Source organism: Ciona intestinalis, chromosome 3, assembly GCF_000224145.3.
Source record: "Ciona intestinalis chromosome 3, KH, whole genome shotgun sequence".
In the NCBI taxonomy this organism is placed as follows: Eukaryota; Metazoa; Chordata; class Ascidiacea; order Phlebobranchia; family Cionidae; genus Ciona; species Ciona intestinalis.
This window is the reverse complement of record NC_020168.2, coordinates 6,102,746-6,115,006: the sequence shown is the minus strand read 5'-3', so window position 1 is coordinate 6,115,006 and position 12,261 is coordinate 6,102,746. Positions and strand designations below refer to the sequence as shown.

Here is a 12,261-nt window from a genome sequence, read left to right as displayed (position 1 = left end):
AAAAAAACATTCTAATACACATGCCTGACGGCAACAATGTTTACACAGTACATATACATGCCTGATAATACACATTCTAATACACATGCCTGACGGCAACAATGTTTTTTTCTTAATTAACTCTTTTTTTTATTTGTTTTCTAGTGAACCAAACTCAAGAGGAAAGCACAGCCGATGCTTACGTCACAAACAACCTTGACGCAAGTTTTGAAAACTGTGAGAATGACACTTACTGCAACAGTGATGCCAATACAGGGAACTCTTACTGTGAGAACCCTGAGCAAAATTATTTGGTGCGCAACACTGAAGTGCCAAGCAGTGAAATGGACAATGGGAACACTACCAGTGTTGCACAACACATAAATACGTTTCATGGTAACATAGAAAATGATATGTACGAACTTAATGTGGAGAAAACTGGCAACACTGGTGAATTTGGGACGAAATCTTTAACACAGAGCGATGAGAATCATGAAAATAATATTTCCATGGAAACCACTAACAATAATAGTGAAACACAAGAACAAGATGAGTCGTAAGTTCCGCACTAATATGTTGGTACATAGATTTAATGTTTGTAATAATTTCGTTTTTATGTAGAAATACTGATGAAAACAGAGATGAGGCGATGTTAAAATGTTTGGTAAGTTTATAAAAGTAAAATGCAATATCGTCTTGTTGGTTTACATGATCGGTGCAAGTGAACAATCCTCCTAAGTTATCTACTACCTGCTTAAACAACCTCTATAACCACTAGCCCTGCCCTCGTAACTATTAACTCGCTAATTCGTTTCTGCTACTCATTATCCGCTAAACTTAACTAAATACTAACCCATATAACCACCCTAACCAATGACCCATTACTACCAACCTCTAACACTTTCCACCAGCAAAATCTGTAATATACCGAAGCATTCTTCGCTAGAACCACTTGCTTTATCATGCTGAATATATTCTACACACACACATGTATTCACAGGGATGCGCCAAGGCTTTCGAAAGTCGGGCGGAACTGACCGTGCATCAGACCAATGAACAATCTCAAGCATTACCCTTCCAGTGCTCTCTTTGCTGCCACTCATTGGAATCACGAATTTCCTTGGCCTCTCACACGGAGGCGCACAACCTGAGCAACGTAGTCAGTTGTCCGGTTTGTTTTATAAGTTTCGATTCACGAGGCGTGCCCGACGAACACAGGATATTTCATAACCCTAAGTAAGAACTTTATTATTTTCTGTGTTACCTTAACCATAATCTAATTAAATTGGATAATTAGATGTGAGTGAGGAGCAGGGTTCACACAAAGAGTGAAGAGCTTTATTATTTTCTGTTTTTATCCATGATTTTTTTAATTAGTTAAATGGATGTTTAGTGTTTGATTATGTAAGCTGTTCTATCCATGTAATTTTTGTGACATCTTTTATAATATTAAAATGTCATCTGCACCCACCTTAAAAGTATAAGAAATGCTGAAATTCAACATCCAGCTATACATTTTGTTGTACAATTTTTGTGTTGTTTCCTTTATTTTGATGCCTAGTATATATTCTCACCACAGTGAATTCAAATGCAAAGTTTGTGGAAAAGTTTTTCAATCTGAATCTGTTCTTCAAATTCACACTGTTTCACACAACTATAAATCAACAGTTAAACAAAAAAGAAAAAGGCAAGTACAAAAATATAATTGAAATTTTTTCACATTATATGAAATAAAAAATAATTAATAAAAAAACTACAAACACAAGTCATATTATAATTGAATTTTCTTTTTCATTGAGACTTTACAATCACAATAATAAAAATACTACATCTCAAATGCATTCCTATTTTGAATATACTCAATATTAACTTGTTGTGCTTGTCTTCTATTCCAAGTGGGTAAGATCCTTGTTGAGGACCTGGGATTTAGACCAGAATTGAATTTAGAATTTGCCCATAACACCAATACCCATGAATCCTTATGTAAGTGGTGTATGCGACCAGTATGTCTTAGCATTGCGCTTGTTTTAACAGAACAGCCAAGTTCTACGTATTATCTGAAGAACAGAACGAGATTTTAAAAAACACCGATCCCAATCAATCTATGACGTTATCGGAACGTGTTCTAATTTCTGCTGTGGCTGACAAAGATACGGTAAGTTAATTGTTCACTGTGACATTTTGTGTGTTTATAAGCTGTACTTTTAGTGATTTATTTTTTGCGAAAATAACACATTGTAGCGGTTGCAGTATGTTGTATTGCGAGCAGTAAACTTTGAGGGCGAATGAACACGAGACGCGGTATTTATACGATAGATAAACGAGGGAAAAAGGCACTCGTGTTTGCGTCGACGCACACACACGTGGCAGGCCGCCACAACATTAATATTATTTTTATACCACAAATAATTTTAAAACAAATGAATGAAAACAAATTATTCAAAAAGGCCAATCATACTTGTACTTTGCATGCTTGTTATCTTGCTATATGTTTATTTAGACACTATGTGATGCATAGTAAATGAGACAACATCACTGATACAATTGTCTATCCAATTTATACCAAACATTTTTGTGTAACTTATTCCTTAATCCTCGTGTGGCCGGGAAACGACAGTCGTGAAACACAGGTGTTGTGTTGACATCAAAAGCTTACTTTCCTAAGTTTTTTAAGTTCCAAAAAATAGATATTTGTTTTTAATCTTAGGTAAGTTTTGTTCAAAAAGAAAGTGGTCGCGGTCGACACAAAGAGTTTGAATTGAACGGACCCCTCCACTCAAATGTGTGCCAGTATTGTCCAAAAAGCTTCCAGAAACCCAGTGATCTTGCAAGGCATATTCGGATCCACACTGGAGATAAACCATACAAATGCAGTCAGTGTGGAAAAAGGTAAAATATGATATTTTAAACGTAAGTTTTATCACCAACATGAAAAAAATTCATTTCCCCCCCCTCAAAAAAAATTAAACCAAGACAAATTTTAATATGATTTTTAATTTTTAGTGCATATGTATAAATACACACATATACACATACATTATATATACATATCTACAAAATAAACACAGAATCCATTATTTCAGCTTTACACTCAAGTCCACCATGGTTGTACATGAGAGAGCTCATTTGCATAATAAAATGTTTCGTTGCCACATTTGTGATATGATGTACGCTTCCAAAGCAAGTTTAAAGGTAACAAATAATATTCTCTTAAAATCTGTAAACAAACTTGTTGTACTGATTTAGCTGTGTCACCTATTGCTTTTAAATCGTTAAAGGGCATACCAACGAAAAATAAAAATTTGTATATGAGGTTTCAGTTATTGAAACTTGTGACTGTAGATCACTAAACTTACCCAATAAACCTCATTTTAGTGTGAGTATCACTACAGTTATATATTCATTTGGTTAACTGCATGTTGGCTTATTTCTATCTTTTGACCTGTTCATAGTTAATCCTTAAAAAATCTTACAAAAATATTTCTTAAAAAAAATTTCAAAAATTGTTGAAATCGTGACATAAATACAACATCGTTTCAGGTTCATATGCGACTGCACACTGGAGCAAAACCTTACAAGTGTTCGGTGTGTCCGATGACTTTCAGAGCCTCCAGTCATAGAAAGAGTCACATGGCAACGCATATGGTGATGAGAACTAAAGCAAAAGATTCGTTACAAACCAAAACTAACACAGGTTTGATGCATTCTGGTGAATATTATTCTTGTTAGTGTTTTTCTTTTTTCATGTTGTTAATTTTTTACCTTGTAGCAATACTGTTATGAATATTTCTTATATTAAATGGATTAGAAAAAAATGATTTAAAAATATGATTGTTCTATGTTAATACAGTAACAATGTTTCATGACAAATATTTCTGTTAGCTGGTTTTAATTTCCCCTCCCCCCCCAAAAAAAACAACATAAATTTCCATTTTTATTTTAAATTCACAAAAATATTAGGCAATTTTAAAAATTTTACGTTTTAAAAACCCGAACTCAGTTCTAAACATTTATTTCATCAGTCCTTAATAATTTACCTTTTCTTAATACATCCTGCAGGGGAAACCAAGCCATCCACACCAACAAGCCCTTCCACCCAACCTTCATCACCAAAACAAAGCAATTCATCCAACGTTGTGTGGCCGGACATGACACTTACTGTTCCCATGGAAACGTTACTTGCTGGCAACTTATTCCAGGTGGGGTTTGAATAAACATCATTTTTTTACAATAAATGTAAATACAATTTTAACTGTAAGCCTTTTTTGTCGCTGTATCCTGTCTTTTTGTTTAAAATAAATCTTTTAATTTTTTATGTAGGTATACAGGACACTTTCTACAAATTTTTTATTTAAATTAGTGAAACTATCACATCAGACGAAAACCCACACCACTGCTCACAAACCATGTTACAGAATACAATGTTATTGTAACCTTATACCAATTCTCAATAACTTTCCATGAATTTACAGAACGAAAGTGAAGGAATTCCCATCAGCGTAAACGAACCAGATATCCAACTTCATCAAGACCAAAACATCTCCCTTCAAATTGATCCAATTATTGAACAGAGCGTCAGCAATGGAAACATACATGCTTCTAAAATGTAAAACCTTTAACAGCCGCTCCAACAAGTTATTAAACCATCAATTTTTCCAGGTTAAACCAGACAACAGACGAGCAGACACAGAATAATTCAAATTCTGTGATGGTGGTGTCGAGTTTCAACTCTACCCCTTCAGATTCAACGTTTGTGACATCTGGCCCACTTTACCCCCAAACTAATCCCACATGGCCCCCACCTAATGTTGTAATTCAACCCATCAGCAACTTATGTTATCAACCAATGCAGAATGTCTCGGATCCCAAAACACCCCTGAGTGACGTGAATCGACAGCAGTTCCAGGAGATAAATATTGCAGTGCCTTCTAATTTAGCTGGTGTCACACAGCAGGTAACCGTAGTATGTACATTATTACTACGTTCAGACTCTTATCAATATGTCAGTTTTCATAATTTATTCCTTTATTTGTTTATGCTTAAAATTTTAAATATTTCTGGTTTCTGGTCTTTTCTTTTCAAGAGCTGTTTTTTGTTTACTGTTATCATATAAACTTCTTCAATGTAGTTTTTCACATAAATAATTTCTGTCCATAGTAACAGGAAAAATTGTAAACTCGATATGTAATGACTTAATAAATGAATGTTCATTTCACAAATTGTTTCATTTTTCAGCTTTTACAAAGTCCCTTGGTTGTAACTCTAAACAACGATGGAACAGGAGATAAAAATCAAGAATTCACCGTCAATTTGAACAACCCAGCCGTAATACAGGTGTCGTATACTGAATTATTAAACTTCAAGCCCAACTTGAACCTAACTTACTTTATCCATGTGTGGCCGGAAAACGACAGTTGTTCTGTTTCATACAACCCGTGCCAGCTTTCGAGTCACAAAGTTTGTATGGGTGATTATTTGTACTTACATAATGTTTTGATAACAGGCAGTACAGCAGGCCCTGAGTAATCTGGCATCTTCAAGGATTCAAGGTCAAGTTGGCAACCTCAATAATTCTGATATTACTTTAACGATCAATCCTCAAGATCTGCAGGTTAATATACATCTAGAGAATTCTTCTACAATATCTAAATGTATTCCGCAATAAGCCAAGATTATTTTGTAAATGTCAAAAGATAAGTTTCTAAGCACAAGAAAGGATTTTTGTTTTGAAAAGAAGAAGTGAAATATTTAGTGAGGTGGAACCAAGAATAAAAAAAAGCTTAAAAGTTTTAAGAAATAAATATTTCAGTCCTGTTATGCTAGTTTTCAGTGTTGAGGGTTGGGTTGTATAGGTCTGAAAGGTGGATAGAAATTATTGTGCTCTGCAATAGTAAAGTTTTAGGAAATGTTTGTAGTTGAATTGTTGGTTTAAAAAGAAACATTTAAAGGCATTAATAAACAGTTAATTGTAATACATGTGTGTGAAAGTATGAATTACTCTTTGCAAGAGAGGTTAATCAAGTGAAACATAATTGTATTAAAAGCCATGTAGAATATTTCATAAGCTTTATATAATACAAGGTTGTATAAACATTGGTGCTACGTTTGTGAAGCTTTTCATTAAAATTGTTTTGCATTTAATGTGTTGATATAATGTACCACGCATAATAGTTAAAGAAAACGATTACTGTTGCAGGTTGTTACAAATGAAGTTACAATCTCCAATGAAATTGGGCAGCCTACCTCAAGTTCAGGTGTGTTGTTTTAGTCAGCAATTAACGCAAACCGCTTTATAATTTACTTATTATTTCTTTATTCAGATTCATAGCATCAAATCAGGACACAAAAGTTAGGCCCAATATTGTTAAATTTCTGGTGGTGACGTGATTCTAAAAAAAGTGTTTATACATGCATGGATATTAATCATGGATGGATTAAACTATTCGAACATAAATGCTTTTCTTTATTTACTGTGTTTCTGACAACCTAAATTTTTGTTATAACTACTTAATTGTTTGATATTTTTGTTTGTTACAATCGTACAGTATATATAGAAAGTTGGGGGAGACGGGACACCTTTAGCATACAATATCCAATTATCCTGATCGTGTTTTAGGGAATTAACAACGGTCTATTGGAGTTGTGGGGATGCGATTTTATAATTCTTTGAGAAAATAGAATGAAAACGGATCCCATATTCCCCAACCTTACTATATATTACGATAGTGTGTTTAAGTTGTTGTTTAATTTGTTATCTGCTTCCATATTTGAGCCTTGTTCTTGTTTCAACGGGATGTTTTTTTCTCCGTAAATATTTGTTGATGTTATTTACACTGTGTAAAAGGTTGCTTCTTTGTTTGCGCATATTTTGTTTCCATTAAATCAGTCGAATCAGCCTATAATATGTATATTTAATTGAATGAGTTAAACTAAGTTTACCCTCGTGAACCAAAGCAATAGCAGTTAAAACATAAGTGTCTCGTTTGCACAACTTTATGCCTCCCCAAAAGTTACCACTCAAATAACTTTGAAAGTCAGTGCCTTTCTTCGATGGTGACAGTTTGGACAACTAATAAGGGATAACTGTGTGGAAGCAAGTGCCCGAGGTAACATATGATCACCATGTTAACAGCATCGAACTTCATGTGTATATGATTCTGATCTGAGCATATACAATTTAAAACCATCAAAACAAAAATGTGTTTCTCGAATGTAAGTTTGCAATGAAGAAAGTTGACCTACCTTGTCAATTGAAGTTTTAAACTATGCAAGTGGTGGAGACTGAATATTCTTTCGCTGTTTTATAAGTTAGTTACCGGTTGCAGCAATATATTAAAGGAAAGTTTTATTTCCAAGTGTAGAATTACAAAATTCGACACTTAATCAGTTGTAGAAACCAACGGTCGAAACTATCGGCAATACAGTAAAAAGTAACAACTTGCAAAATAAATATGCCCAGAGATTTTTGAAATTATCTAATATGATGTCGGCCAGACACCTAAACCAAAAATGTTAACGTAACAACAAATGCTCTTGTTATTGGTTAATTGCTTTATAATACATTGTCATAACGTACGCGTGCAGTTCATTGAAGGTTAAAACGAATAACAATAAAGATTTTAAACAAATAAAAGTATACGTCATGTCTCCCTGTGTCTGGTTAAGGTGTACGGTTTGTCATGTTATTTCCTTTTTACATGACGAATAGACGCAACGAAAATTACACGAGCTACGTCAATAGTAAAGCGGAAGTAACAAATATCTGTCTCGAGCCTAATTCGTTCAATCGTTTGCAAAACAGAAACATTAATAGTAAAGCGGAAGTAACAAATATCTGTCTCGAGCCTAATTCGTTCAATCGTTTGCAAAACAGAAACATTGCGTTTGATGTAATTCATACAGAAAAACAAATCCGTCACAAAAAATAAATTTGTTTTCGAGACCTTGTGGGCTTTAATATAAAAAGAAATGATTTTGTGAAAATCGCAAGTGTTAAGATGCCCCGATACCACGGTAGAAACCGTTGCCTCAAAGAGGAAAGCGATTGCGAAGAAAATGAGGGGCTATCTAGAAGAAATTGTTCTGGTTCAGACTCGGATTGCAAACATGATCAAAAGAAAAATCCTTGGAAAAGACTAAAACGGAAAGAGCATCGTGAAAATAATGAGTGCGTAAGAAATAGACGCGAGCGTTCTAAACAAGAATATAATTGCAAAGATAATGAAGCAATATGCGGAAGAGAACAATCTGACCCTGAATCCACAGACGAGTTCTCTGACGAAGATGACGAAAAGCTGTGTCGTAAAGGAAGACGAAGAGTAAAACGAATAAAAAGCATGAGAACTGATAAAGAGGGAGAAGAGTCTTGTAAAACAGTCTCTTCCGATCCTGAATGCAAAGTGGAGTTACTTGATGAAGAGGAAGAAGGGCCGTGTCGAAAGAAAAGTCAAAAAAGAAGACGGAATAGAAGACAAAAAAATAGAAAAACAACTGACGGAGAGGAGGAAGAACCTTGTAAAACAGTATCCTCCGACCCTGAATGCATAGATGAGTCACTTGATGATGAAGAAGAAGAGTCTTGTCGAAAAGGAAGACGAAAAAATAGAAAAACAACTGACGAATCCTCCGACACTGAATGCATAGAGGATTCACTTGAATAATGAGGAAGAAGAGTCGTGTCGAAAAACGAAAAATAGAAAACTGACCCTCCGACACTGAATGCATAGATGAGTCGCTTGACGAAGAGGAAGAAGAGCCTTGTAAAACAATATCCTTCGATCGTGAATGCATAGAGGAGTCACTTAACAAGGAAGAAGAAGAAGAGCCATGTAAAAATGCATCCTCCGATCCTGAATGCAAAGAGAAGTCACTTGAAGAGGAGGAGTCTTGTCGAAAAGGAAGACGAAAAAGAAGACGACAAAATAAAACAATAACTGATGAAGAGGAAGAAGAGTCATGTAAAACAGTCTCCTCCGGTCCTAAATGCATAGAAGAGTCACTTGATGAAGAGGAAGAAGAAGGGCCGTGTCGAAAGGAAAGACAAAAAAGAAGACGAAATAGAAGACGAAAAAATAGAAAAACAACTGACGGAGAGGAAGAAGGGCCGTGTAAAACAGCATCCTCCGACCCTGAATGCCAAGAAGAGTCACTTGATGATGAAGAAGAAGAGTCTTGTCGAAAGGTGAGACGAAAAAGAAGACATAACAAAAGAAAAAACTGTAAAACGAATCCTCCGATCCTGAATGCAAAGAGGATTCACTTGACGAAGAGGAAGAAGAGCCGTGTAAAACGGTATCCTCCGATCCTGAATGCAAAGAAGAGTCACTTGACGAAGAGGAAGAAGAGCCGTGTAAAACAGTATCCTCCGATCCTGAATGCAAAGAAGAGTCACTCGATGAAGAAGAAGAAGAGCCTTGTAAAACAGTATTCTCCGATCCTGAATGCAAAGAGGATTCACTTGACGAAGAGGAAGAAGAGCCGTGTAAAACAGTATTCTCCGATCCTGAATGCAAAGAGGATTCACTTGACGAAGAGGAAGAAGAGCCGTGTAAAACAGTATTCTCCGATCCTGAATGCAAAGAAGAGTCACTTGACGAAGAAGAAGAAGAGCCTTGTAAAACAGTATTCTCCGATCCTGAATGCAAAGAGGATTCACTTGACGAAGAGGAAGAAGAGCCGTGTAAAACAGTATTCTCCGATCCTGAATGCAAAGAAGAGTCACTTGACGAAGAAGAAGAAGAGCCTTGTAAAACAGTATTCTCCGATCCTGAATGCAAAGAGGATTCACTTGACGAAGAGGAAGAAGAGCCGTGTAAAACAGTATTCTCCGATCCTGAATGCAAAAAAGAGTCACTTGACGAAGAAGAAGAAGAGTCATGTAAAACAGTATCTTCCGATCCTGAATGCAAAGAGGATTCACTTGACGAAGAGGAAGAAGGGCCGTGTAAAACAGTATCCTCCGATCTTGAATGCAAAGAGAAGTCACTTGAAGAGGAAGAGCCTTGTCGAAAAGGAAGACGAAAAAGAAGACGACAAAATAGAACAACAACCGATAAAAAGGAAGAAGAGCTGTGTAAAACAGTCTCCCCCGATCCTAAATGCATAGAAAAGTCACTTGATGAAGAGGAAGCAGAAGGGCCGTGTCGAAAGGAAAGACAAAAGAGAAGACGAAATAGAAGACGAAAAAACAGAAAAACAACTGACGAAGAGGAAGAAGGGCCTTGTAAAACAGCATCCTCTGATTCTGAATGCAAAGAAGAGTCACTTGATGATGAAGAAGAAAAGTCTTGTCGAAAGGTAAGACGAAAAGGAAGAGGAAAAAATAGAAGAACAACTGACGAATCCTCCGACCCTGAATGCATAGATGAGTCGCTTGATGAAGAGGAAGAAGAAGGGCCGTGTGGAAAGGAAAGACAAAAAGGAAAACGAAAAAATATAAAAAAAACTGATGAAGAGAAAGATGAGCCCTGTAAAACAGCATCTTCCGATCCTGAATGCCAAGAAGAGTCACTTGGTGAGGAGGAAGAAGAAGGGCCGTGTCGAAAGGAAAGGCAAAAAATAAGACGAAGAGGAAAAAATAGAAGAACAACTGACGAATCCTCCGACCCTGAATGCATAGATGAGTCGCTTGATGAAGAGGAAGAAGAAGGGCCGTGTGGAAAGGAAAGACAAATAGGAAAACGAAAAAATATAAAAGTCACTGATGAAGAGAAAGATGAGCAGTGTAAAACAGCATCATCCGATCCTGAATGCAAAGAGGAGTCACTTGACGAAGAGGAAGAAGAAGGGCCGTGTCGAAAGGAAAGGCAAAAAATAAGACGGAATAGAAGACGAAAAAATAGAAAAACAACTGACGAATCATCCGACCCTGAATGCATAGATGAGTCGCTTGACGAAAGAAGAAGAAGAACCGTGTAAAACGGTATCCTCCGATCCTAAACGCAAAGAGGAGTCACTTGATAAAGAGGAAAAAAAAGAATCTTGTCGAAAAGGAAGACGAAAAAGAAGGCCACAAAATAGAACAACAACTGATGGAGAAAAAGAAGAGCCTTGTAAAACTGTATCCTCCGATCCTAAATGCAAAGAGGAGTCTCTTGATAAGGAGGAAGAAAAAGAATCTTGTAAAACAGCCTTCTCCGATCCGGAATGCACAAAAGAGTCACTTGATAAAGAGAAAGAAGAAGAGCCTTGTCGAAAAGGAAGACGAAAAACAACTGACAATGGGAAAGTAGAGTCCTGTAAAACAGTCTCTTCCGATCCTGAATGCAAAGTGGAGTCACTTAATAAAGAAGATAAAGAGTCTTGTCGAAAAGGAAGACGAAAAAGACGAAAAGCATCTGACGAAGAGAAAGAACAGCCGTGTAAAACAATATCCTCCGATCGTGAAAACAAAAAGAAGTCAACGTCCGGAAGAAATCATTCTGGTTCGGACTCGAATTGCAAACATAAGCAAAAGAAACATTCAAGAAATAGAATAAACCGAAAATGGCATCGTGATGATATTGGCGATGATGACTGCAGAAGAATTAGACGCGAACGTTCTAAACAAGATGTAAGGCGAAGAAAGGGTCGATCCAAACCAGAATCGAATTGCAAAGAAAATAAAAGAAAATGTATTAAAAACCGCAGAATGGAAGATGGCGAAGCAAGTTTTGAATGCGTATGTGGGCGAAGATGGAAGATTTGTGAGAACGAAAGAAAATGCGGAAGAGGACAATCTGACCCTGAATTCACAGACGAGTTCACTGACGAAGAGGAAGAAAGGCTGTGTCGTGAAAAAGGACTAAAAAATAGAAGAAAAACAATTGAAGATGAGACAGTCGGCTCCGATACTAAATGCAAGAAGTTAACTGATCAAAAAAAAGATGCGTGCTGTAAAACTACATGCTGTTGTTTTTACAAATGTCTATTAATAATCGGCGTCGCAAGTACTTTTGTTTATTTTTTGCAAAGTCATTTTAACCTATTTTAGTTTCGTATTTGAGAAGTTCTTAATATATGCAGATAAAATGAACATACGTGGTAACCTAGAGAAATAAAGTTTATAAAAAGGAAAAATCGTTTAATATTTTATTGTGTTTAATGTGGTTGCCTTCACACTGAGCGATTCGGATCAACGATAAAACATTCTCTTATATTTGTCTTAAATTGTGATGACATTTAATTCAAAATTGTGGTGCCGTTCAATCCACTTTATAACCGCCTACTAATGATCGGGTAGCCAAGTTTGTAGGTGATTTTTTTCTGTTTTTTTTGTGCTTGTTTTTCTGTATTGCTGACAAT

General features: G+C 36.0%; 3 protein-coding genes across 3 annotated transcripts; all 3 read left to right on the top strand.

The window, feature by feature from the left end:
- Positions 1-1,327: 1,327 nt before the first annotated feature.
- zf(c2h2)-5 (zinc finger protein) lies at positions 1,328-6,878 on the top strand. Its single transcript, NM_001078407.1, is given in 11 exon segments — positions 1,328-1,666; positions 2,014-2,134; positions 2,687-2,868; positions 3,063-3,171; positions 3,520-3,673; positions 4,039-4,178; positions 4,452-4,585; positions 4,639-4,933; positions 5,215-5,313; positions 5,483-5,590; positions 6,176-6,878. Coding segments are annotated over 11 exon segments (1,548 nt in total). The 5' UTR covers positions 1,328-1,532; the 3' UTR covers positions 6,248-6,878.
- A 1,098-nt stretch (positions 6,879-7,976) lies between these two features.
- On the top strand, positions 7,977-8,639 carry LOC104265575 (DNA topoisomerase 1-like). The gene has a single exon (XM_018817897.1). The coding sequence runs from the start codon at positions 7,977-7,979 to the stop codon at positions 8,637-8,639; it is 663 nt and encodes a 220-aa protein (XP_018673442.1).
- On the top strand, positions 8,639-11,973 carry LOC104265574 (glutamic acid-rich protein-like). The gene is made up of 5 exons (XM_018817896.1): positions 8,639-8,651; positions 8,706-9,160; positions 9,232-10,892; positions 10,975-11,852; positions 11,951-11,973. The coding sequence occupies exons 1-5, from the start codon at positions 8,639-8,641 to the stop codon at positions 11,971-11,973; spliced, it is 3,030 nt and encodes a 1,009-aa protein (XP_018673441.1).
- The last annotated feature ends 288 nt before the right edge of the window (positions 11,974-12,261 follow it).